This window comes from Microchirus variegatus (genome assembly GCF_963457635.1).
Source record: "Microchirus variegatus genome assembly, chromosome: 6".
Lineage (NCBI taxonomy): Eukaryota > Metazoa > Chordata > Actinopteri > Pleuronectiformes > Soleidae > Microchirus > Microchirus variegatus.
This window is the reverse complement of record NC_139807.1, coordinates 8,444,426-8,471,685: the sequence shown is the minus strand read 5'-3', so window position 1 is coordinate 8,471,685 and position 27,260 is coordinate 8,444,426. Positions and strand designations below refer to the sequence as shown.

The following is a 27,260-nucleotide window of genomic DNA, read 5'->3' as shown; positions in this document are numbered from 1 at the left end:
CTCCTAAAAACAGCCACATTTGCTTTTTAGATAGTAAAATAATTCCAGCTTTAATGTGGCTAAGAAGGCAGCGTGGCTGCAGACTGATGTCACCAGTGTTTGGCTGGTGGTTCAGTGTTCTTTTCACCCCCCGACTATAACCGTTAATGGAGCACACACAGAGGAGTTGTCACTCCATTTTAATATGCAATTGAAATGTGTATCACAGGGATATCAAGCTTTAAGTTACGCTAATTACCAAGGACTGTGTGTGTGTGTGTGTGTGTGTGTGTGTGTGTGTGTGTTCAGACACTCACCTCAGCTGATGCTCTCGGAGGTTGGACAAGGCCTCCATGCCATGGAGATAAGAGTAGACGATCTCCAGGTCCTGAAGGAGAAGAAGAAAGGGGGAAAAAGGTGTTACAAGACCGAGTAGCAAACCTCAAAACAATGACTGATGGTTAAATTAGAGCTGAAATGATATATTGATTATGCAGTTCGCCAATAGACAGAAAATCAACATGCAACAGCTTTGATAACTGATTGAACAGAACACCGCAGTTGGTTTTTAGCAATTTAAGTGTATGTTGTTTTGCTCATAACGTGTGGGCAGTTTGAGGAAATGTTGAGTACCATTTTCTGATATTTTATAGACCATAAAATTGTAATTTCAATGAAAGAGATCAAAGATCAAAGTTATAATGTTTCATCCAACCAACAACTGCAAATGCTCAAACACCAGAAATCAGTGAACCGGACGCAGAGTTCTAATTGTTATTGATTTCTTTTCGGTCAAGTAATCTATTGGTTCAACATCTGGTGATAATTATTGATTTCTCTTTGGTCAGTTAATCGATTTGTTCAGCAACTGTTCACTTCCACTGGAAACACACTCAAGTCACACTGATGCGAGGACTGAAGAAGCCCGTCGAGGCTCAAATGTTTCACAACATTACAAATGGGGTATTGCGGTGGTAGTGAGAGATGCCACTGCCTTTCAAATTATAATTCCCCCCAAAATAAGGAAATGTGTGTCTGATACAGAGCCCATCAAAAATCACATCACTGTAATATGATTTCTTAAGCAGTTCATTCATTCTGCAGAAGAACACACTGGCTTCTCACGCCACAGAAATCATTTAGACAGGATGGGAGCATTGATTTGTTTGACTGCACATTTGAATAGAGAGCAATAAAATGAAAGGAAAAAAAATAATAATAAAGGAACTACACTGCGCAGCTATAAACTCCTCATTCAATTATTTCATCAAGTGACTCAGTGAGCAACTCTCAAGATTGTTTGGCCCGAATCCAAGTTAGAGGTGAAACAAAGTGGCTCTCTCTGAGAGCTGGCAGCTCGTACAGCTACTCCACTGTCTGTGGGGGACATACTGGGCCACTGACAGTCCGTGAGTGTGCGCGCGTGTGTGTTGCGCTACTGGGATGTCTTTGTCGGTGGTAACTGGAGGTAGACGTGGCGACGGCAGAGCGAAAGGACAACAGAGACGCTTCTGTGTCTAAGACCTCGCCGGCCACAGAATTACACACATGAAACTACACAGAATGCCCTTCCTCTTTTTGGGTTATGTTTCGGAGAGCAACAAATGTTGACCACAAAATATGAATACGACTTTATGGGGGAGAATAACAGAGTCTCTGCAGTGTTAAAGGCCACCTATGATCCCTATGATAAGGTTTAAGTGGTCTGAGAAAAACAGAACACTAAAGGCCCTTTTCACAGAAAAACTCTATATCAATAGTTTATATTGCTACAGAATTTTGCTATGGATCATGAATGCATGTCATACCAGTGCAACAATAAAGCAGACGAAGAAGAAATCTGCGTGGTCATCACAGGCCTTGCTGAAGCCAATAAAAACCCATAATTGCAGAATCATTCCCACTCGTGAAAACCCATTTAAACTGGAATTAAACATGTTTTTGACCACTGGGAATAAAAGGTATAGGTGAGCTGAATAAAAGAGATATTTTCTATGTTACAATTCTACGTTAATGCTGTATTGATTTTGGAATTGGGTCCAATCATTGACATGGCAATTAGAGATCTGATGCGATACTCAGTATCAGTATGGATCCAATACTGGTCAAAGAAATTACTGGATTGGATATCGGTCAAGAAAAATTTAAAAATCTGACAATAGGAGCAGAATATATATTATAAAGTTGTAATATGTTATGGCTACATGGTACATGCATGAGCACCAACAGGTTGGTAGTTTAAAAGACGTAAAAGTGATTGTATAGGTTGTGATTTTTGGTGTCAGACGAGACATCTCTAATGATGATAATAATTAAATCAAATCCTGAGACTAGTTAAGTAAGATGCACACTCTTATCAAACATCCAAACAAGACACAGACTTCCCTCTAATTTGACTCATAAGCTTAAATGCACGAACACACAAACCTTTCAATAAAGTATAACACAAACAAAAGGTTTAAAATGTTCCATTTACAAGGTGTAGGTTAAAAAAAAAAGTCTTCTCATTACATAACACAAAGTGCAACCACATCTACTATGCCACTTGTAGCAAATAACCATGTGACGCCCACAAATAGACATAACGTATATACACTAATATGAAAACTATGCTATGAAAACCACACAAAACGATTGTCGGTTCTTTGAAGTCAGACTAATTTAGGTTTGGCCCATAAAAAGGTGGATAAAGAAAGGAATCTGTGTAGTGTAGTCCTGGGGGCTGCCCGGCCCTGTTACATCACACACTAACCAAAGCCTTATGTTCACAAAAGTGTCTTTGGTCAGTGAAAGTCTGTGAACAGGAGCGGTCCTTTTCACAGAGGCTATGTTCTGACGTCTACTGCCTCCTACTGGAGGACTGGGAAACTGCCGCTTTGGGTGAGGATGACCAAAGATATGTACAGTAACGTGTGAAAGTTTGTATGCAGGGACTTTTTTGTTAGTTATAAACCTGTCCTCTGATTTAAAGGAGCAAATGATGAGTTTTTTTTAAAACAAATACAATACTTCATCTTAGGTTTTCAGTTTTTCTTTAAGCACTGACCGATACCAAAGTGGTGGAACGGGTTAAGATAAGGGTTAAGACCAGACCATGTAACGGCACTGCCTCCACTTATGTAACTGTATTCAAGAAAGTCAACGGCCAAGGCATTTTAATGGCATTAAGTCACCTCTGTTTGCTCCACTCAGTGTTGTCAACTAAAGGCAACTGTACGCAGGTTTTCTTCTAATATCATTTCAACATTCCTCAGAAACAGATTGGGTATCTGCCGGTCACAGATTAAGAGGACTGAATATTCAAATTTATTTTATGAGTCACTGCTTTGCTCTTTGTTAACTTGTGCAACCTCAAAGCCGTTTACTCATATTGTATTTCACTTTATCTTCTACATGACTTCATCCTATGTATGATGGTATCTTTTTGTAATTTCTTGCAACTGCAAAACGACAACAGAGGAAGGCATGAAATTGAACAGTGGTCTAAATGGGTGGTAAATAAACCAGATGGATAAGCACCACTAGGTGGCAGTGTTGTAGATTTGTTTTTCATCCCACAGTGACATCACTGTGAATACAACAGCGCCACTTAAATGCAACCTCACAGGGAGGAATATGCAAAACCATCAATTGTGGCTTCAGTCTCAAATATTTCAGATTGACTGTATGGAAAGAATGTAAAGGACCCCATCTTTTCCACTCTCTGGGCTCTGCATTTTCCGGTCTAATTTTCTTCTAAATGGTCTTCTTTTCAAACTAAACCAAACACAATCACTACTATATTGTGCAGAGAGAGAGAGCACACACAAATGTCAAATGCAAAATAAGCTTCTCTCGATTCTTTAAGAGACAATTCAACGTTCAAATAACGAAAGATCAAGCATGGATTTATTCTAATTTTTTCTTCTGATGCTTCACAGTCCTACGATCAAAAGCAGAGGACCTTTGATCTGTGTTTTCAACGATACGTAGGTGTTTCATGCTCATTGTCATCCTCGTGTTCAGTCCCATCTCTGGTTGAAAACAAGACAAAAAAGTCTCTCATAGAACAGACACAGGAAGGAGGATCAGACCAACAGTGGGAAGCTGAAACTAGGGCACAAAGATGAAGGCTGCATCGAAAATTCTGCTCATTGTGTTGTGTGCGCACTGAATAAAAGACAAAAAAAAAGCTTCTTGTTGTTTCACAAAAAAAAAAAGTGCTGGCTTTAGGACTTTTGGGAAGTAGTTCAAACTCCCATCGCAGGCTTTAACCATTAACACCGTCTAATCCCCCCCGTCTCTTCCTTTTCTAAACAAATCCTTCCAGGAACTCAGGTGGCCTGCACAAGAGGGAAAACACACCAAGATGCTGCTCTTGATAAGAGTTTTAAAAGAAAAGAAGGACCTTGGGGTAAACTCCTTGTGGCGTTCCTTGCATACCAATGAGCTGCTGTAAATTGCACTTCGTCTTAAACTTCCTCAGTTGCTGGCGCAAAAAAAAAACAAGTCATAACTTTACACCTTCATTTGTAAGACAGATGGAAGCGGTGCAATGTAGCCCAATGAGTGGAGGCATTTCCTTTCCAGAATCCAAATTAAACAATAACAGGCCTTGTCTTCCCTGTTTTGAGGCTTGAATACACACTCACACACACACACACACAGACACTGATCACGACATCCTCCATTTTCCACCCATTATGTTCGGGCCCAATAGGGACCGTGTGCAGCGCCGGGCCTGCTGCCAGCCTCCTGAGTGGCAAAGTGTTGATTGGGCAAAGGAAGGTCAAGGAAGTTGTGCGGTTTTTCCCACATTGTGTTCCCTAAGACGGTGAATAATCAAAAGAGCCGAGTTACAGTGCAAACAAGTAGAGTTTTGCATGAGAAGAGGATTAGTCTGAAGAGGCCAGATTAAAGACGGGGAGAACAGGGGAGAGGAGTTTGTTTTTGAAAATGTTTAACCCATAAAGGGCAAACAACTTAGTGAAGATTTGGCTAAATATATGAGTCGAGTAATGTCTTCAACATGCTATAAGAATGACAAATGCTAAATTTAAGAAGCAGAAAAGAAAAATTTTCCCTTGACCTGGAAAAACTAAATTCATTGATCGATTAGCAAAATAGTTTCCATTTTATTTGGTGCACAGAAAAGAAGAAACAAATCTACTAACCAGTGTTACTGTTGACAAATGAACTGCTACTTTTAACAATTATATCAAAATAATCTCTTTTTTTGTCTAGTGAGATCATAGATTTAAATAAAGAATAGCAAAAATACAAGTTTATTAGTCTTTCTTTTTGTGTGTGCTCGAAGTTTTTTTTAATTATAAGATATCTAAAAATCTCACTTTATAACATCTAGAACAAAAATGCTGACCATTGAATTAACCCTTTTAAAAATAAAAAGTGAATTTCGGCATTTCCACATTGCAATGGTCCAATTACGCAACTTTAGTGCTCGTTTCCCAAGGTCATTGTAAACATGTTATAAAATGCCTTTTCTTTCCCTTATCTCTTAACACAACAGTGTCTTGTTTGCCAGATAGGAAGCTCTTTTTTTTTTCTCCCTCCTGGTCCAACCTTTTCATTGTGGCACAAATGGTCAATCCATTTATTCATCTGGCTCTGGCTGAGAGCAGATAGCAGACCTTTGCATGCATCTATCAGCCTCTGCGGAGCGACACATCAAAGAAAAGGGCAACTGCCACCTTTTAAAAAAACAGCAACAATGGAACAATGTGTGAGACGTTAACAAAAGAGTCTCAGGTATGAGGGTGGGGAAGGACCTCACTGCTGACCCCCCATATCAGCCTCTTCGCTATCTGATGGACGCTCGGATTTGCAATCGACGCACGAGTTGACCAACGTGTGTCACCGTGCAGTACTGATATCAATGTCTCTTGTCACAGAACACACAATGTAAACACAAAGAGCACGAGTGCCATTTCTCTCGAGCAGTGACTCAGAGACTTGATTGACAGACTGCAGGTAGCAAACGGTGGACGATGATATGTTTTATATCTCCTTCGGAAATGACTGTTCAAATGTTATAAAACCATAAAATCTGGCAAGCACCTTGCAGTTTCAGTGATATATTATTGCCCACACGGAGTCATCCAACAGTATTACCCAATCACTGTGTCACGCAGGTTATCTCTTATGAACTTCTGAGGTAATCCAAACAATGTTTGCTTTAATCCAGCTGAGCTGTAAGGCTCTTTTTTTTTCAATTTCTTGGAAATTTTACAGAGAATTTAAATCAATTTCTTCATTAAGAAACCTTGATATAAACAGGTTTTGGTGTGATTTTATGGCCAAAGAGCAGAAAATCTCAGGGACATTTTGCAGCTTAATTCGAACTTTAGATTTTTGTTTTATTTATGATTGACCAACTCTCAATTAATTGCCATAAGGATTAAAACCTTTAATCATTGTACTAATCAAAATGATGCATCCAGAATTAATTCTAATGCAAATAATGCATGTATATTTTATTATGTTCAGAAATAGTTTAAAAAACAACAACGCTCATTGCAAAACCTTCAGGTCTGTGTGTGTAAAACCACAGAGTTTATCTGGCAGCTCCCCACACCCCGAGGAAACTGCTGTTCTTATCACGCCAAGTGAAAGAGAGAGGTGTGGAGAAACGCCGAGTGAGCGGAGTGTGAGAGAGAAATCACAGTGAGACATATGCACTTCTGTCAGCACTGCCGGCAACTTGTTAAGAACTTATCACGAGGAGTTTTCACAGAGTAACGTCTCGCTGGCAGATTGTGAAATCAAGGGAATTGTAATCGGTCAGTCATTCTATACAGTGTTGATCGAAGGAGGAAACATCCTGAGTAAAAATGATCAAATTACTTTATTGAACTATTGCACTCTCTCATTTGCAAGAGGCTGCAGCTTCCTCTCAGTCAGCTCATTAGACCATCCAGGTGCTTTTCACCGCAGTCAAAGGAGGACTAGCCACTCTAATCAAGGCACTGTGTGCGGATGAGGATTTTTTTTTTTGTCTTTCCGTTTCAAAAAAAAAAAAAACAGCTGTGAAAAGCACAAATTAATCCCCTGCGACTTGGGAACGAGGACGACCTAGATTTATAACAATTGCTCACTTGTCACCGCAGGGCGAGCTTTTTACTCCATACCTTCAACCCTGTGAACTGTGGCCGCCTCGAGGTTGGACCAGGATAGTACGCAACGCAAACCATCTCATTAAGGCAAAAGATATTGTTTTGCAGAAAAAAAGAGTCAGATTTAGGCTCTTGTCATGTATGCGTCATTGCATTTATTCGACAGTTCCGTGCAGCCTATGTTTCATACCATAACGCACATCACTCCCCTCCCCTTCGCGTTATTGACCATTTCCAGGTTTGCCTCTCTGTGCCGGCGACCCCTCGTTCAGAGACGAGCTGGTATTCCTGGATCCTGTTACCGTGACAGCAGAGGAGTCGTCTTGTGTGTCACACTGGGGAGAGGCTCGCATTCCTCGGATGACACTGGCTAGATAATGTCTCACTGTCCACGCCACGGAACTCGCACACAGACACACGGGCACACATGAGGCTAAAAGGGGCCATCTCCACTCACACCTCCCAATGATCACTAACCTATGGAAGGTGCTATTATAGCATACCAAGAAGAGGAGGCATCTGGGTCGACTATTAGGGCTGTGCCTGTGAGCTCCTGCTGGGATACTATATAGTAAACCTGCATCTGTTAATCTAACAACTAGTCAATCATTCCATGAAAAAGGAAATGCTGGTTCAGAGATAAAGTGAGGAAACAAAATGTGTTAATGTGCTAAAAATGTGCTAATACAGATTTTGCCACATTAACAGTGCAAAATGACAAAAGACTGAGCTTATATAGGGGTAAAATATCCAAGCGGGATTTTCCTTTACATATTTGCAATTTGATTTGTGATACATCCTTTTAAGTCTGCAAAAACCTAGGTGATTTTATTTTCATTTGGCAGAAAGTGACAATAAAATAAGTAGAATTAATAAAAGGGGAGAGATAAAAAGGGAGAGGTGAAGGATATTCAGCTGCAAAACGCAACAACCACAATTAATCTTGCTTAATTTCAGACACTGCACCTTTAAGTTCATTATTTACTTGAATATTGTAGGAAAATGAATAATTTACAGCTTGTGTGGATATTATTATGTTTTCCTTTTCCGTCTTATGTGGTATTAAATTTAATATACATGGGCATTCGACAATTTGCACTACTGTTTGCACATTATTCAGACCTCCAGTTATGACTAAATCAGCCGTGAGCTGCGTGGCCCTAATTTAAACGGGGGCACAACAAAGCACTGTCTCACTGGGGTTCATTAGTTTAACTGCTTAAATATAATTTCCACTGAAAAACAAGCACAAAGTGCCCTGAAGTCCCTTCTGTGCATTTCTTAGATTCTCCACATAGGACTTTAATGCAGCGCTGCATGACAAGAAATGTCAGTCTCCTCGACGTCTGGCTGTCTAATAAAAAGCATATGTCTGCATCCAAGAGCGGGTGGCTATTTAAAGTAAGCGTCGGGGCATAATGAGCGGGACAGAACTGCTGCGTGAGGAGATAAACAGCCTATATAGACGCGTAACGAGATAAACAGACCACCGGGAGTCAGACGGTCAGTGTTGGAGGTTGGAAGGTCATGTTAGCCCACGATGCACTATCCGCTAATGGCAATATATTGCAATAAACTGTCTTCTCAGCACAAATGTCGCAGCACGTCCGTGTCAGTGTGCCAAGTGGGACTGAGGAGGCTCGCCTCCCCCCAAAGCAGCCGAAACAGCAGCGATGGCAGTTTGTTCTGAAATGTGCACGTTCATCACACACCTCAGGGGCAGGAGTGTGATGCTCCGGCTGGTGCTGCCCCGAGTGCGACTGTCTCTTGTGTTTATATGAGCGAGTGCATGTGTGTGTTCCCACTGCCTTTGTTTGTGCATTCCTTCTGTTAAAAAACAGGGAGGCTGGCAGCTGTCCTTGAATCTCTATTGACAGAGAGTGTGAGATCTGCTGGGTATTTTTATCCATTAGCCTGTGTGTGTATGTGTGTGTACGAGAGAGCAGGTGGAGGCTTTGTGGGCTTCAACAAGGTCACACGGTGAAGAGTGGCGCTGCTATCGGTGACTGTTTCTGGCCAAACGTCGAGGTCGAGTGTCTGTTTTACAAAGACACGGCATGGGATCACAACAAAGGGAGTCACTAGCAGAACAGATGCGCTCATTAGCAAAACATCGCATTCATTTGCCTGGAAAATAAAGCGATGAGATGATGAAGTTAATCCTTCAAATTAACTGCAAAATAAAAAGGTAGCTCCACAGGAATTCTATAAAAACCTGAAATCACACTGTTTGTTGCACCAAATAATCATGTGTGAATAAAATAAAACTAATTGTCACAAACAGACAGCATTAAAACCAATGTGCCACTTGAATGAAGTTGGCACACACTGCACAAAGCTAATTAGCAGTCTGATTAACATCAAGCACTTGGTGTTAACTCAATGGGTTAAGCTAGCAGAGCACATGGCCCCGTTCCTTCCTCATCGCCACCTCGGATGCTAAATTAATCACCGGACACACAATTATATGCATACTGTTGCCTGTTCAGACACGATTAAGATGGATATACGACTCGTCTTTGTCCACAGAGAGGCTCTAACAAGTCCAACCACCCTCCACTTTTACACCAGCTTGATGGAACTTGATGAATAAATTAAAGCTGTGAATAATGGCGAGTGGCTGAAGTGGCTGCAGGGAGCAGAGTGACGATGCAGTTGTGGGCAAAATTTAAAAGGCACTTGGGAGCTACTGTTTATTTCCCACCATGGTCGGGGCAGCTGGTGGACATGGCGACTGGCTGGAACAGGAATCAGGGAGCCATGTGAATGAGCTTAACAGCACCTACTTGAGCCGCCTGCCAGTGTAAAACCCTCAAGAACAAAAACACACTCTGTCTCTTGGGGCTTACAAATTAGGTGCATGCTGGGCTGCACACAAAGGAGCAGATAGTGACGGTGGTTGCAGTCGTGCTACAGGTTGTTTTTGCAGAAATTGTGCAAGAAAATGGGTGCAAGTTTCATAGAGAGAAAGCATATTTATCCTGGCAGGAAGCATGTCAACATGCATGCTCAGGGTTCACTGACCTCCTCAACCCCTGTGTTTTGATCAGGGGCCGCAGCAATCTGACACACATGTTGGGTTGGAAGTGAGTGCAAATGACGAAGTGCAAAATAGACCTGTGTTGCAGAATATCAAGGAACATCTTCTATAGATGAATACAACATGCATACATAGCGTTTGTATCATGTCAAAACATACATTGAGAACGATTGGATGCTACAGCTCACTGTCCCAGTATGATGGCTGCATTGAAGGAGAACTAGAAACAAAAATCACCCCAAGGCAAAAGCAGAATGTCAGATTTTTTCATTCTGTTGTTGTTTTTACTTATATGAACCTTAATGTAGGCCATATGCACTGGTACTCTGGAAATGAAAATGCCACTGAGAATTGTTTTTATTATGGATGTGCGTCTTATGATATTTATCCATTACAGATTTCACACTCTTCCACACTGTTTTTGTCTGTACTACAGGCAAAATGACTCCAAAATTAATTCAAAATACCATACATCAAATCAGAAAACAGATGTGTTGCTGACTGATGTAGGAAAAAAATCACAAAGTTGGCAACACAAAACGTATGCGTAACTCGTGTAAAATCTTAGCAGAATAAGAATGAACCAAATCCTTAAATGTATGGTGCAGTGTTTCTCTGCATCACAAGGTAAGGTCGGAAATAATTTATGAGGAAATCGGGAAGTAGCTGATCAGCATTAAAGTAAGGCTGCATTGTTCACAACACAAGTGAGGCGCCCTTTACTTTATTTATTAACCAATTTGTGTATGATTTATAACGGAAACTGCTCAATGTGCGAAAAATTCATTCATTGCATTACGACGGAAGTGATTTTAAATTCAAAATCTGCACAAAACACTGTTAAGGACACAACACTACGCTGTTGCCCTTGAGGGTGAGAAGAAGGATAAGATAAGCAAAGATTTCACTTCTCTGCATCAAGTCTGCTTCTGTTTTACCTTTATCCACATCCTGTTTCAGTGTTAGTCAAGTAACACTGACACAGGATGTCACAGCTGCCTCCTTTTAACACTGAATGATATTTTCTGAAAACAAGTCATGAATCTATTTTACCAGTGTAGTACTGATATGCGGCAGGCACCAGCTATCAACAGCATCACAGGAATAAATGCATGGGCTGTGACAACAATACGCACAGTCAGAGTGATGTGCATGAAAAGCAGCAGCTCAGATAAATCTAGTTGTAAACTGTTAGGATTGTGAGCAGGAACGAGCAGAGCCTTTAAAGCCACTATGATTTTGCAAAAACGATGCAGGTTTGCACAACTGTTTCCAAAATTAGAGCTGACGGTACATGTTGAATTGTAGGTTCTACCTTGCGGACATCCTGAGGTGAAAAACTTGGCTCTCAAGTTACTTTTCTTCACAGTTCTATCCTACAAAACAGGATGGCATCGTGTTAGAACCAGTTTCCTCCAGCTGCTTTACAAGAAGCTCAATCCACTGTCGAGATTTCCTCTCAACACTCCATATATTTGACTTCATCACAGTGCAATCATTTTCAAGTATTTCAACAAAACTGGGACATTCTTCGTCACCAATGCTTACTCATCATGAGTTAGCAACTTTCAATCTACAGCCTCTTGACACAGTCTGTGACCACAAACTTGCACCATGACCACTACGCTCACCACAGCCACAACCAGAGTCGTCCACTGTACTAAACACAGCCCCAGCACACTAGCATGTGTGGAGATTTCAGTAGGCAACATATTGTTGGTGTTATTGGGCAATAATTCCTTAATAAGCTTTTTGCATAATGTAAATCAATTAATTTGAGAGGACTAAACCCAAGCGCCTCCCCTAGGCTCCGTATTTTCAGCCTTGGTGGGAACTCTGTTCCCATAATAGGATTCTTTGACTCCTTTGACTAATCGCTGGTCATTTCAGAGTGAGGGTGCTGCTATTGGCTGGTCTTCAAAATAGCTGCGTACACACACACACACACACACACACACACACACACACACACACATCAGCATAAGTGAATGTATATGCTGCAAAACAACCTGAAAAGGGAAAGGGTCTCACAGAGAGTGGGACTAAAAACCCACAATACAGTCTGAGAGTTTTAGAAAAGAAGTGACTGCCTTTGAGAAAATGCTCATCTAATGGGAGGGTGAAAATGTAGGAAACTGAGCTGCACAATATGGTCCAGAAAATTATTCACAATAAAAATACATTTACATCATGATCATTTAACAGTTTTTGTCAGCTAGCAAATAAAAAAAAAATATTTCCAAGATTTTTGGGCCAGTAATTCTGTAACATTGTAGTAATTCATTATAATGCCGATATGCCAAACATTTTATCATAATCAAATAATTGGAGTGTCTTTTGCACTACGTCATATTGTGATTTCGATTGCCCAAGATAGAATTTAACAACCTGCGGGAAGATGTTATCATGGAAAGATCAAAAATCAAGTGAAACGATGCCGATTCCAAAAACAAAACATGGCTGAAAAAGTTGCATGCAATATGCAGAACCAACATTTAATGTCATTTATTTTTGCCTAACGTGAAGTTGCCAGGTTCTCAAACGTAAACATCTGTTGTGTTGCCATGTCATTGCGTTATGATGAAAGAAAAATATGCAGCCCTAACCACAACAACGCTCAGTGTGGATTCAACGGTGGACTCTGACCAATACTGGACACAAAGGGATCTCTCAGCTCTGTCACTGAACCTGATCATAGCAGGTCTGCACCCGGGAACAAAGCCAACTGTCCGGCCAAATGAAACCCGCTCCATCTCGCTCAAACAAAGGCCTCAAAGAGGAGCTGTGCAATCATCACAAAGTTACACAACATCACACAATACACAAGATCAATTCATGAGAGCTCAAAGTGAAAGCAAGGTAAGATGGGGGTTTGCTGGATGAAATGGGGGGTGAGGATGTGCTTTCATCTTTCCAGGGAAAACGGCTTTCTTGGTGGCCTAAATGATACACAAACGGTTGGGTCCAGTTTCACCCCCCTTTTTTGCCCAATTAACTTGAGACAAATGGAAGCCAAAGGCTGGGGAGTTATTCATGAATTCCCCCAGAGTTCAACAATAGGGGGAAAAATGAAATAGTTCCCAATTGTATGAGTTTAATACATTGCTGTGACTGCATCAGTTTCACCCAATTCCTAAAACGTATGGTCATTACTCTGAAACCTACCCCCTGCTGCATATGAAATTATTATGGTATTCAATAATCAATCTTTTAAATCTCTGCCGCTTCCTCCTAAGGCAGTCTGCAAAAAGTAATTCCAGCATCACAATGCTTCTCTGGCTGTTGGTTGCTAGGGAACAACCAGAGAAACTCTTTCTCTATGAGGACCGTTTCACAAGAGCCAGATTTCTCTTTTTTGGGCCCCGAAGGCCACAAAAACCCTCTAGTTACCAGAAGGACATTGGAGTGTGTTGTTCGTTTGCAAGACATCTCACATAAAATGTGACGTGCTGTTGTTAAGGAGCATGTAGCACAGATGTTTCTACATTACTTCAAAACTAAATCCATGAAAGGGAAATTACATTGAGATATTGTAAGCAGCACTGCTGAGGTTGTCTTGGCTGAACTGCATCAATTGTGAACTTTTTCTGTTTTGTTTTCCACAATTGATTTTTTCCCCCGTTAAGTGCATGTGCTGCTTCAATCTGGTCTTGCTCTGTCTTCTTTGGACATAAACAATTTGACGTCTAAAATTACAAAACCAAACGTCGCACAACCCAAACCCTAAATACTAAATAAAACCGACTTATTGTTTTCAATGAGGTACTAAATTCCTACAGTCATTTTACGTGTTACCTTTGTCAGTGCCAGTGGTCTCATGACTGGAGTGTTTCCAGAGGGTCTCTGGGCTACAAGACTAGAACAGTGTGTTCCCTCTGGGCTGGGAACAAGCCAGCAGCTTTACCTTTGTTAGTAGCTAGACAATGTTGTTGCCCTTTCATGGTTTTGTCATCACAATGGAGTTGGGTGTAATGCCTGCCTGTGTTAGGTGTGACATCCTCACTTTTTTTTTTTTTATCTCAAAGGGCTGTGATTGTCGAACTGTAAATCGTTAATTCACAAAGGACAATGATGGCATTGTTTCTCAGGACGAAAAACAAAAAAGTCAGACTAACTCGCACAGATCATGTGATTGGGAGTTGAATTAGTATTGCATGTATACCCTCAGCACTCTTGTTGGTGCTGAGGGTTCCACCCACAGACCAAAAAACATACAATTTGCAGTTATGCAAATTGGACAATCTAAATTGACCGTGAGTGTGAGAGTGAATGGTTGTTTGTCTCTATATGTGGCCCTATGACGGACTGGAGACCTGTCCAGTGTTTTCCCCCCGCCATCCGACCTATGTCTTCTGAGATTGTCCTCTTGACCCTCGTGTGGAGGATAACGTGGTAGAAGATGAGAAGATGTATACCCTCGGTCAAGCTACAGTCGGACTGAAGATGGGTCTGTGCAATCTGAGCATGCACAGCAGTACCCAGCCCCAACTTCAACCCTGAAATAATAGAAGAAGCTGGTAAACAAAAGGTGTTAGGTTCATGATTGTTAGGAAGGACTTAGAATGGCACTCAACATGCTACCATCGAACAAGCTGAAAGGGAGTGCATCTCCCCTTAGCATAGCAGGGGTGGACACACTTCATTCAATAAATCGATCCCCCACTTGTACTCCGGGACATTCATTTGAATAGCACGCTTTAATTGTAGCTCAAGGATATATAGTACATTTCCACTGTGCGTGGAAATGTACTGAATGTGACACGATGATGCATCTGGTGAGGTGCCAGTTCAGAGTAAGTGGTGCAGTGAGAGCAGTGGGTTCAACTATAGCTCCTGGGTGAATGTCATGTAACCAACTACAAGTGTAAACCATAAATGAGGGTTATTTCTTGAATCCCCGCCGAGTGAGGATTCCCAACTTTGGCCTATTTTTTATGGTAGTTTTCTTGTATTCATCGTCTAAACCACATTGGTGCACTCTCTTTCACATCATCTTGAATGGAAGTTTCCTGTTTACAGCGTTGCCTTATGAACCCACCCAAAGCCTTTCACTTCACTCAGACTAAAATAGGCCTTCAGCTCAAGATGGACGGGGATTTCAGGCTGTATCCTGAGGATGTCTCACAAAAGGAACATGGCGAACCATTGTGGTCTTTTAGGACTTTAGTGACAAGTTAATGTTTTCCCTTTCTGGAGGGAAGTGGACATTACACTGTAAATGATTTAATGCATGGATGTCTATTCTGTATGGTAATGTCTGTCCTTTCTCTTGGTTGTCATATTGTAATTATCTGCCATCCTTTTCATACACTGTTCCACAAAATTAAGCTAGATGTTGGACTGTAGCTAATGTGGCACTGAGCTATAAATACAACTCTTTGTTTAAGCTTCTTGGCATGTCTACAACTGCAGTTGGTACAGTTTAGCTAAACCAGCTATTCCCAGTACACCGACAATATAATTGGTGTGATTTTAACAGTTCTTGACAAGCAGAAGCTGGTTGTAACAGGGAGTCATTGTGTTAGTGTTTCAAAGCGCCTGAGAGTATAGCGAAGCCTGCCTGAATGGAGGGCATCTTTCCTTCCAATTACAATCAAATTCAGTCAACATTTAGTGCAACAATAACACAGCCGCAGGCAGTCAAACCTGCATAGGCAGCAAGTGCCACTGCAGGATCACATGAGGGCGACGTCCCGATGTGAGTCATATATTTTATGACACTTGTTGTAAATTAAACACAACAGCTACATGCAATCATACAGCAGAGTATACTCACAGTGGTGGATATAGTCACATTGTAATCACAGTCAACTCTTCAACTGGTATGTATTAACTTAATTAATGACGCTGCTTAATAAATGCTGAAATGTGTTTGGACAAGAGGTTATTCGGTGAATTACAAGACTGTCAGCATTCTGTCATTGTGACTGACGCTGCAAGACTCCTTTGTTAATTTGATTGATCGGTGCCCATTGTGCTGTGCTGCACAGCGCAGACTAAAGCCACTTTGACAAACAGTATTATCCCATCAGAGTGCAATATGTCACCTTTTCTTATGAATGTTTGCTTACAAACAGAATACAGGAACTAACCAAATTACACAACAAGCAGATACTGCTTTTTTTTAACTGTGTGTATGGCATTACATAAGCCTATTGATACTTGGTCTTTGCTGCATGACGCATTCAAAGATCTGTGTTTTAGTCAAGGCAAAGAATGATTAATGAAAGGGTTTGGTCTCAGCGGGAGTGGTTTAAGTGCAAAGAAAATATAGGGCCATATGGGAAAATGTTTGGAAACGGATGGCTGCTTGAGGTCAACCAAGGCAAGTGTCAATTAGCCCGGTCAAGTTCTGAGGCGCAGATGAGCTACAGCAGTTTCATAAATAATGCTCAGATGAAAGTGACATTGCACCACTCAAAGAAAAACTGTTGCTATATTGGTGCAAGAAAATTATACCACAAAGTCAACAGCTTAAAATCAATCAACTTTGCTGCGAGGGGATGTTGCATCACTGCAGTGCATCTTCTTATAAAATTGTTACAGAGGGAAGGTCCTAAAAACCCGTCTCTCACTGGTCCTCATAATCTATCAACTGGCGCCCAAGAGACTTGAAGTCAGCCGTTAGAAAGATAGCGTGGTTAAGTTCAAGCAAGCAAAGCTAATTATCCTCTTCTTTCAAAAAAGCAGGAAGCAAGGAGTAACTGTCAAACATTCCAGTCAGAATCAGATTACGTCGAGACCTTGGAAATGAACGGACATTTTCCCTGATGGGCAGCAGAGGAACAGAGGGCTGAGGAGTTGGAAACGTGACCAACCACAGGTTAGACAAACCCGCAGGGACCAATTACAAAGATAAGGTTTCAACAAGACACCAATCCGCTCCACTGCGCACAGGAAGTGAAACAACAGTATTCCTAATCGCTGATGTATAAACGGGGTAAACAATGTTGCGAGGAGGCATTTTCCCTCCTTTCCTCTTTGCTGTCTTGGTCCGTCCTCTCACCCTTGTCTTCCTGCTGGCATGACTGCAGCAGTTTACACTTCTGACAACGATACCCATTAGCAAAGACAGCTGTTTTTGCTCACACTACCGTTGTAATGAATTGGGCCTTACAGCTCACATAGCAAGTAATCACCTGCCTTCCAACAGCACAGCTGTTAATAAACCTCAGTTTGCATGAGGCATGACGGGCCACGTTACGATCAAAAAGCACATCCGACAAACTGTGAAATGATTCAACATCTGAGCTTGAAACTGGCTTGAAAATGAGCCCCCTAAGGTCATGCAGTCATGGTCAAATGATGTCAGTGACAAAAAAGCCCTTTCTTTACACCCTTACTCTCGTCGCACATTCCCTGTACACTCCAACTGCCCTCATCTTAAATGCACTGTGGATTTGTTTACACTACAAGACAAGGGACCTCTATGAATACTGACGCTCAATTGGCTGGTGAGAGCAGATTAACTTCATAGCATCGATGTTATTGGCTACGGAGTGGCACGTTTGTAAGTATTCAGTGTAAATGACATCAGGGCATTCCAATGCCTCAGCTCTGGTTCTCATCCAGTCCATGCCATTTGCTGCATGTCACCACCACATTCATCTCGCTTAACTTTCTCCACTTCTGTTGCTATAATAAATGCTGAAAAGATAATTTTATAGACTGTGACACATACGGCCTCCCATTCATTAGATCTTGATTAAGAAGTACAAAGACCACTTCTATGGGCTTCTTCTTTCCAAAGTCTTTACCAAACATTACGTATTTAAACATAAGTGAGTGTATAATTATTGCCCGACATTCCTCGGGAGTAACTGCATGTAATGTAGGGGACTGGTTTTGAAAAGAGCTGAACAAAATACTGAAAAAAACTATGACAAACACTGGTAATATGTTTAAGTCCTAAAGGGACAATGGGTGGAGCTTTTTGGTGTCGTGTTCAGTTTATAAATCTGGTATCGTCACTAAATTGACGATACCAGATACCAAACTCATTTGAAATCAAATAAAATGTTATGTCATAAAGGCAAATGCAGAAGAAGATCAAATTTCCCCTTTCGGGGAACAAAACAGGTTTATCTTATCTTAGCTAATCTTCAAGTAGAATACCAAGACAAGCTTCACAACCACATGTCTGATGTACTGTAAACACAAGATGTATCTCCAACAACCAAGAGACATGAGTCAGACTGATGTGTGTGTGTGCTACAAAATGATTTAAAAGAATTTATGGAAAGTCCAGAGCAGAGAAGGATCATGTACCTACTGATAAATATTTACAGTCCTAAACTTCAGCAGGTGAGCAATCCAGTAACTGGCTCTGTTTTCTGTTTTAGGTACATGGTCCAAATTTCTAATGAAACTGGCTGTGGTGCCACAACTGGATGCCATAGGTTGAAAATTAACATTTGTGATTGTAAATAGGATGTGTGTAATGTGCAGTATGTGTATTTGAACAAGACAATGATTTATTGAATCTGCCAAATAAGTATCAGAGCAAGAGTGAGAGAAAAATGTTTTTCAGCCTCGATACATTCATTTCAACCTCCTCATCCTAAGTGTTAATGATCAAAAAATGTAATTATGTAATTTAGGTGAATGTAGCAGGACTCCTACATTAATGTCCAGATGAAAATCATCATTACAACACAGCAGCCCTGTCAACAACATCGCCTTGGACTTGACCCTGTTCGTGCAACAGCAACCACGTGCAAGTGCCTTTGTTACCAGTTCTGTAAACAAGAATTAGCCACATGGTGAGCCTGTATATTGGGATTTAGAGATCTTTAGTCACGCAAATTAATCAGCTCTTCATCTGATCCACGTCATGTCTGGAGCAGTTCTCCAGGAGGGAGGATTACACTGCAGATTATATACCAGAGTGAGGCTACAAACCAAAAGTGTGATAATTGTTACCAGCAATTACTTGGTAACAACCATTTACAGGTGAATGAACAATGACATGAAACTAAAATCTTTAGCCTCAGGCAAGTGGCATACATTTCAGAGCAATAAAGCAACTGTGTCAGCCAAGCTTTCAGCATTGCCTTGTGAACTTTTAAAAAGCAGCCATCACTCTTTTCTGAAATGAAGGTGTCGCTTTTTCCAGAGCTGGAATTTCCAAAGTTACATTTCGGGATGAAGCTTTTAATGACAGCCTCAGCAAATAGTGTAACCCAATAGTGGTCATGTAAATATTGCATGTCAGGAATGGTTTATTCTTTAAGCTCTCTGAGCAGCCAAGTGGGTCTCGGGCTAAGTTATGTAAAGACTGTGGTCGCTCAGTAGCGTGATGTCTGTTGCCTTCTGCTGCGAAGGCCAGCGGAATTTCAGGAGCCTTGACTCCAGAGCTGTTTTTCTTTGCTTCAAAAATATCTCCAGGAATGTGAACATGAAGGAACTGAAACATGCCACTGACATAAGAATCTGTGTAATCCCGTATAGCATGACCCTGAAGGCAACATCCCAACGTAAACCCGGAGAACAAAGGGAGATTTGCAATCAAACTTGGCATGATAGCCACATACCAAAGCATGCAGTCTGAGTAACAAGGCATTTTGTATAGTAGCAACCAGAAGCAAGACACATATGCAAGAGGTGACCTGGGATGACTTTGAAATAAGGACCAGAAAAAACTACAGCAGAGAGAAGAGCAGTGTAAGCAACTAATGTGTTACATTAACGTCCTCTACTCTGCTTAATTCAGTATACTTCTGCAAAATAAGCAACACAAACAAATTTGTTTCCCACATGTACCGTACTTCAACCAACATCAAAAGGTTTTCCATCTGTTCTTTGCATAAAAATGTAGCTAAGCTGCCGATTTGGTTTGTATAATCTACAGCATAAAGAAACAAACGTTGTCTCACTGGCCTCAGCAGACCTGAAAGCAAAGCAGCCACTTATCACATCCTTGACGATCAGTTTTCAAACAACAACCATGGTCGACAGCATAATCGGGCATAAATTCCTCTCGATTGGAAACATTATCAACTTGTAAACAGAAAATCGCCAAAGCGTTCTGTAGAACCAGATTAGAAAAAGGAAAAGTTAATTCACTTTATCAATCATTAAACAGGGAACTCAATGATGATCACTGACACATGTTTCAGGGTGCAATTATATTTGAGGTTTTAATAACAAAGACCTTACTGGCACCTACCTTAGTCATAGGTAAATAAACAATGATCAGCATATCCATAGAAGTAGATATTGCCAAATAACATAGAGCTTTAGCTTGGTCCTGTGCTGCACTGATACTAAATGATTAATTTGGCAAAAGCCACACTTTCTTTAGCTGACTTCAGTCTCAGTGGTGCTTTCAAACACAAACTACTCTGGATTGGCTGTTTCATTATTAGATTTTGGGGAGTAACAGTCGCTCAGGACGACACAAAAACCCTGCTGTACACCAGTAAAAATGTTATGAGCCAGTTAACAACAATATCAGACACTTATCCGTATAATTAAAGAGTAAAAACCTGCTATAAATGCCGTCTTCCCACACTGTGGAGATTATTTATCTGTTTAAGATTAGACCTTTTCATCCGCTGCTCCCTGTGCAGTTGTAACAGTGATGAATCAATGCTTTTAATTCAATAATCAATAGCTTTTATGAGTCCACCGTCCACTCGTCTGTGCTATGTTTTATTGCAATCATAGTATAATGGGGAGGAAATATCTGATGTGGAAGTAAAATCATGATTCAAATGAGCCAATCAGTGGCTGTACTGTGTGTGGGCACTGTAGGTCGGTGCTTTTGTTTCCTTCTTCCACTGAAATCATCCCCTGTATTTAAACTAGAAGGAATACGTCACTGTGACCGCATTCTGTGTGTGTGTGTATAACCACTGCAGCCCGCACTCAGCCTCCACTTACAACACAAGAATAACATGTGACATCACTTTACTGCTACAGGGATTGTGCTGCCGAGTACAAGCAAGCACCAAAGTGAGTAGCAACCAAATTTACAGGGTGACTAGGAGTTTTTTTTTAATTTTTTACAGACGACCCTAATTTTGTCTGAGAAAATGAAAAGGTACTGTAGATTAAAAGTCCAGATTACGCCACAGAACGGGAGGGTTTTTAAATAGACGTTTGCAGTGACGCCCTGACACAAATAGGAAGAAAGTTAAAAAACAACACCCTGTTTAAGAAAATGAAAACAGCTTTGAGGGAAAGGGGCTCTGTTGTCAAGACAGTCTTCCTGTATGAGTTCAAAAGCATCCCGGCGCTTTTCCTCTTCCTGACTGTACTGAACAGGATGCTCATCAGTCACTTTACAATGTGCAGCAACTGCAGCCTGTGCAGGTCAACTATCAGCAATGGCTCTTACTTTGTTGTCGCAGCCCCGAAGGATTTGACTGAAATGGTAAAATAATTTCCAGAAAAGATATTTTATGTTGCGCAAAACATTCTGATGACATTCCTACAATTTGAATAAAATTATCATACCGAATGCATTATGCAAACAGCTCTGCGAAATGTGAATGTTGCAACAGTAAATTGCAGAACTATTCTACTAGCCTGTGCACTTTCACCCTTTTATATTATACATCATAAAACATTTGATTACGAGACTCCCAGTCACAGTGAAATTACCAGTATAAAATATATTTTTGCAGTACTTTTCTATCAGTCTGCGATCATCCTTTGAAAACTTGAATATACAAAGGTGTTCTGAATTTGTCAATATCTTCCATTACACTGATGATTAATGACAGTTGGACATTTATAACCCCCAGTCCAGTAAATGCCCTCTAAATCTCCCTTGTCTGCGTGCAGACACTGCAACCAAGTGCCAGTCTCCTGCTTTTAGGTCCACAATATGTGGAAACAATGTAAAGCAGGCAGCTTGCCCTTCCAGCTATGAAGCTGTAAAAGCAGGGTCACGGGCAGAGGAGAAGACTGTTGTCTGTGGCCTCTGGCTTCACCACCTGGCTAAATAAGAGAAGACATATCTGTCCTAAGTCCAGCTACTTGAAAATAAACAAAGCAGTGAAAGCAGAAGCAGATTTCATCTGTGCACCATGGAACGCCAGGTGTGGGAAGATTTCTGTTCCTGTGTGAAGACGGAAATATCCGTGATTTCACTTTTATTTCCGTATCGGTAGGGGAAGCCTTGGGTTTCGTGCTCTCGGTATGAGTTGAGTTGAAGCTTATCCCACCAATGATGCATACACCCAATTTAGGTTACTAATGGTTAGAAATAGATGTAAGAAACAAAAATGGCACATAACGTCCATCCCAGCAGAAGTTGACAATGACATTAGAAAAAAATATATTTTGTATTAATCCGGCTAAAACCATACTTTAAAATGACATTCAACAACTAGCTAAACTGGAAACAGAACAGTTTTATACTAACAAGTTGAAAGAGGGCGTATCACCACCTAGCGTAGTGGAGGTGGGTGTACTTCAATCAATAAATAGGTTCCCTGCTAGTGCTTGTACACTACGAAAAAGACAGTAGTCCAGTTGAATGGCGTAGTTTGACTTACTTGTATATGGAAACGTATGGACTGTCTGACCAAAAGTGAAAAATCAAGCCTAAGAATTTGGGTTAAAGCCACATATTTTGTCCACAAACATAAGCCATACGAGGATCCATCACATCTGATAATATGTCTTCTCCGACACATTCTCCTGCGGCCATTTTTACAGTGACTAAAAGCACATTCCCAAACAGAGAAGATAAAACCCCCTGATGAACCCTTGCTTGATTGATAACCACCACAAAACTCAATTTAAGATTTAATTAAAAATAGCTTAAAGGTGAAGATGAACGGGGTGAGAATGGGTTGTGAGGACTCACTGATTTCAACCTGGGAAAACACCTAGACTGTATGTGAGAGAAATACTTTCATTTATTCCAGAGGGATGTCATTTTCTCTGAAATGCAATATTAAATTTGGAAATGAAAAAGAAACGACAGCTCAAACCAGTCGTGTCATGTTATCCTAATTCATATCACAACTGCTGAAATGTGCTGCAGTGCTTTATTAAAGAAATGTGTCATCCTCTTCCCTCTTCCTCCCCATCAGACTGCACGTCTAGAATTCTTTGTATTTCCAGTCACTGCTCAAAAAAAGACACCAACTGAGAAGAATGGTGCAAATACTCGCTGTCCAGTGGTCTGTTATTTAACAATAGGGCGGGAAGGAAGGGTCAAATCCTACTGCGGTCGGTCTTGAGCGATAAAGACAGATCCCTCAGTCCGTTAGCTAATCCTGACAAGAGGGGCCCTGCCAACGCCATTAGGATAAACCGTGTCAGCCACCACATTCACTGCACACTTGTAAAGAGCGCTAGCAAAAGGTGCAGCTATTAAAAAAACACAGAGGAAAAGAGCAACTGAGGAGCCACAACGAAGGTTAGCGTCAGAAAGACTTTCTCTAGTCTTGCAAAGCAAAGTGAATGTTTGTAGACGAGACTTCAACATCCTGTTATTGTGTTCAAGTTTTCCCCATAACTGAATCATTTTCAAACATCATTGTTCAAACTGTCCTGAGTTGACAGTCTCACACTAAGGCCTTATCCACACAAAAACAGAACTTTCCCGATACAGTTTTAATCTTCTATTGCTCTTAAAATATTTTCCATAAACACAGCATTATTTCAAGGAATGGCCTTCAAACACCCAAAACCCCACAAAAAGACTGTATGTGCCACAGAAATTCACCAGAAATGACAATGAAGATGGCGACAGCTAAAAAGCTTCATGTGTATGAGCCCCAAGACTCTATAGTTTAAAAAAAGACTAAACTACTCCCCTTTAATTCTTTCTTAATATCCCAGTGGGATAATTTCTCTCAAAGCCTCAGTAGCTTCCATGTCTCCTATATTCTCAGCAGGCCTGGGCAGTTGCAGAAACAGCATTCAGATTCTAATATGGTGCTGAAAGCAAAGCTGACATAGTGAAAATTCTATCAGGTGTTTGCAGGATGAAGCATGTTTTATCAGAGGTACGACAAGCTAGCAGTTATGAAATTTCATTCCATCTCCATTTGTGGTTGTTGAAGGGTCATTTCTTTAAAAAAGATGAGCAACTTTTTCCTACAGAGAATATCCCCAGATAACATGATTAATACATTAACATTAATAGTGTTATATGACTCTTTGGAGTCATATAACACTATTTAAACACGGTTTATTTGTGGGGGAGTGGGGGGAGGGTCCATTTTGTACCAAATACGAAAAAGACATTTCAAGAAAAAAACAATTTATTTTGGCACTGGGACAAATTACGACAATCCTTAGCCCCATCTTAAACGCTCATTACTGCTACCAGTGTGAGCCAAAATCGATAATCCAATCTTTTTTTTCCAAAACCACGGAGGCATTTGCAAATCATAGCTTATATTGTGCTGTAAAGACAGTGGCTCGAGTTCAATTAACAAGCCATCAATGACACCAATAACTGTCTCTCACTGTCAGACAAATGGGCAGACGCTGTGCCACTAACTGTAGCCCACTGGTTTTAAGTGGTGGTCTATCGATCGTCCATTGTGTGCAAAGCCAGCATCACAGTGCTGTGGAGGCAAATGAAATGACACCGCCTTTAGAGGCCAAACTGGACATTTTGCGTGCATCTGTAAAGCATTGCTGCTAATACCCGAAGGCGTGTAAGCTTGGGCGTGAGTGTATGTGTGTGTGTTTGTGGCTCGAGGTTATTAACCGCAGACAGCCAACGAGTACTCCAGTTTTCCCAGAGGAAACTATTGACTATTGAATCAGGTGATCCTGAGGTGGCACAGTGCAGTGACAGGACTGAACTGTAAAAATACACACGATGGCTGCTACTGGTGGCTGCAGTCATTACTACATCCACCATGAAAGGGATGTTTGTGGTTGCGTTTGTCTGTCAGATGAAGAGCAGCATAACTCAAACTGACTTAGATTTAATATTCTGGGGATAGGCCCAAGATATGGCCCAGGATTTTGGTGGTGATCTATAAATATGGATGCAGTTTTAACCTTGCGAGATACAGTAGAAGGGAGTGTACTGACATTGTGAGATACTGAAGGCCTTGGGAGAGGATTATGCTTCCTAAAGTTTTATTGTTTACTGATGATAAGCTTTAAGTGCATCTATATATATCTGTGCAGAGACACAGATTGTCTCTTAGAGGATATTATTTAAATTCTAAGTCAATTATATTGGGCCACTGGTACTGAAAAGCTATGGGAAAAGATCTAGAACATGGACAGCATGTAAATGTATTCAATACTATCATGCATGGCATTATGATGGTTCCTCACATTTAACATTTGTGCAAACACACTTTGAACAACAATGCATAGAAATTGATTTAAATGCTTTACTTCAGATTTCAAGTGTTCTTACTGTTTAACAAGTGTTATTTGACCATAGAGAAGTGTGAAAGCAACAATTGACTGGATTCTACTTTAACTGTCAAACATTTATAGTGTTGTGTTATCAATATTGTATAATAAATAATGTTTTATCATGGAAAACATGTCTGGTTTTAAGTTTGTGGCAGTACAGTGAGTGACTTTGCCCAGTTTTGAAGTGAGTTCACTTTAAACTATGTAAAATGATAGTTAAAATTAATTTGCACATTCAACTATTCTCCATTGCTTCAAGGTAGGGCTGGGTGATGTGGTAAAAAATGTTATCGCAATAAAACAAAGTTCCAAAGCAGTTGATATTGGTAACTATCATGACAAAATGTCACATAGTTAAGTTTTGCTGCAGAGGCTTCAATGTGAATATTTCCTGTTTCCTTTGCGCCATAAAACAACAACAACAAAATAAGAGAAAACAATACACTTGATAACATCGTTATTTCGAGGTTTGGGAAACACAGATCGAGAGATTTCAACATTTGCTGACAGTTTACGGACCAAAAATGAATCAAGAAACAAATCGTCAGAGTGAACGATGAAGAACATAATCGTCGAATGCAGCCCTTGTGTTTTTAAATGCCTAAGTGGACAGAAAGAAACGTACACTGGTCAACATAGACACATAGCACACATATGAGGGAAACCAATGTGCAAAGTGCATTTGCACAATGTACAAACATGACATTTACGCTGCAACTAACAGTTATCATCACAATTTATTCTTTTCTCTATTAATCGAGTAATTGTTTGGTCCATACAAAATCAGAAAATGTTGATCAATGTTTACCAAACCTGGAATTGATGATGTTCTCAAATGTCTTGTTTTTTGTCCACAAACCAAAATCATTCAATTTGAATTATTTATATGTTGCATGGAGCAAAGACAGCAGCTGAAAATTCTGAAAATTCAAACCGAATATTTGATTATCAGAATATCCCTATGATAAACCTGAAAATAAAGAAAAACATATTGCAATATAAAGGTATTTTAAAACATATTTGGAGTAGTTTTGCTGTTGTTGTTGTGCGTCTGCAACAACTTTATACATGATTTAGGCAGAAAACTAGTTAGCCCTTAAAAAAAACTGTGCAAATTGCACAATTCATTCAAATGAAAACAGGAGGTGCACTTTAAAGTGACACTACAGGCCGGGTTAGAGTCCCAGCATGGCTGCAGCTCCTGTTATGTTAAGTGGCCTTGATTATCTGTGCTGATAGGAGGCTTAGCGGGATGAAGCCATACGTGACACTACTAGTACGAGCTGAATGGCAACAGTTGCACACCGAAAACACTTGAGGGCACGGGGTCTGTGCGGCGGACTCTGCAGTGTAACAACCAGTGGCACGGACACAACACTGACAAACATCACCAAATGCACCTTTAAGTCCCCGTTTAAGACAATAAAGTCATTCCTTTACTGACCTGTTGCGTCCTTTCAGCCGGATTCATCATCACAGCCTGCCGAAAGCTGTTATCCACATAAGACGCCATTGTTTTAGGAGACGTCGTGCGTGAGATGAAGGGGTTTATCCTGTGTAAAAAAAAACGTGTATAGTTATCCAGAGACGCTGGTCTGTGTGCAGCAGGACAAGTCCACCCCGCTGTCTTTGCGTAATTCTTGTCGCCTGTGCTCCAATGCTAGCGGATAAGCTGGGAGTGCCCGGAGCCAGGCCACGACTGGAGCCAGACAGCCGAGCAGTCCTCCTCGGTGTGTCTTGTCTTTCTGTTACCCGAGCCCCGGAACCGCGGCTGC

The 27,260-nt window shown here is 40.8% G+C and overlaps 1 protein-coding gene across 1 annotated transcript in view; it reads right to left on the bottom strand.

Moving 5' to 3' along the window:
• The window catches only part of rapgef2b (Rap guanine nucleotide exchange factor 2b), a gene marked incomplete at its 5' end in the record, with an annotated part of 96,181 nt that extends 69,183 nt beyond the window's left edge, over positions 1 to 26,998 (bottom strand). The window contains 2 exons of the mRNA XM_083891419.1: positions 297 to 367; positions 26,930 to 26,998. Of these exons, the coding sequence (XP_083747545.1) occupies positions 297 to 367; positions 26,930 to 26,998 (140 nt within the window). The remainder of the gene's footprint in view (positions 1 to 296; positions 368 to 26,929) is intronic.
• Positions 26,999 to 27,260: the final 262 nt, after the last annotated feature.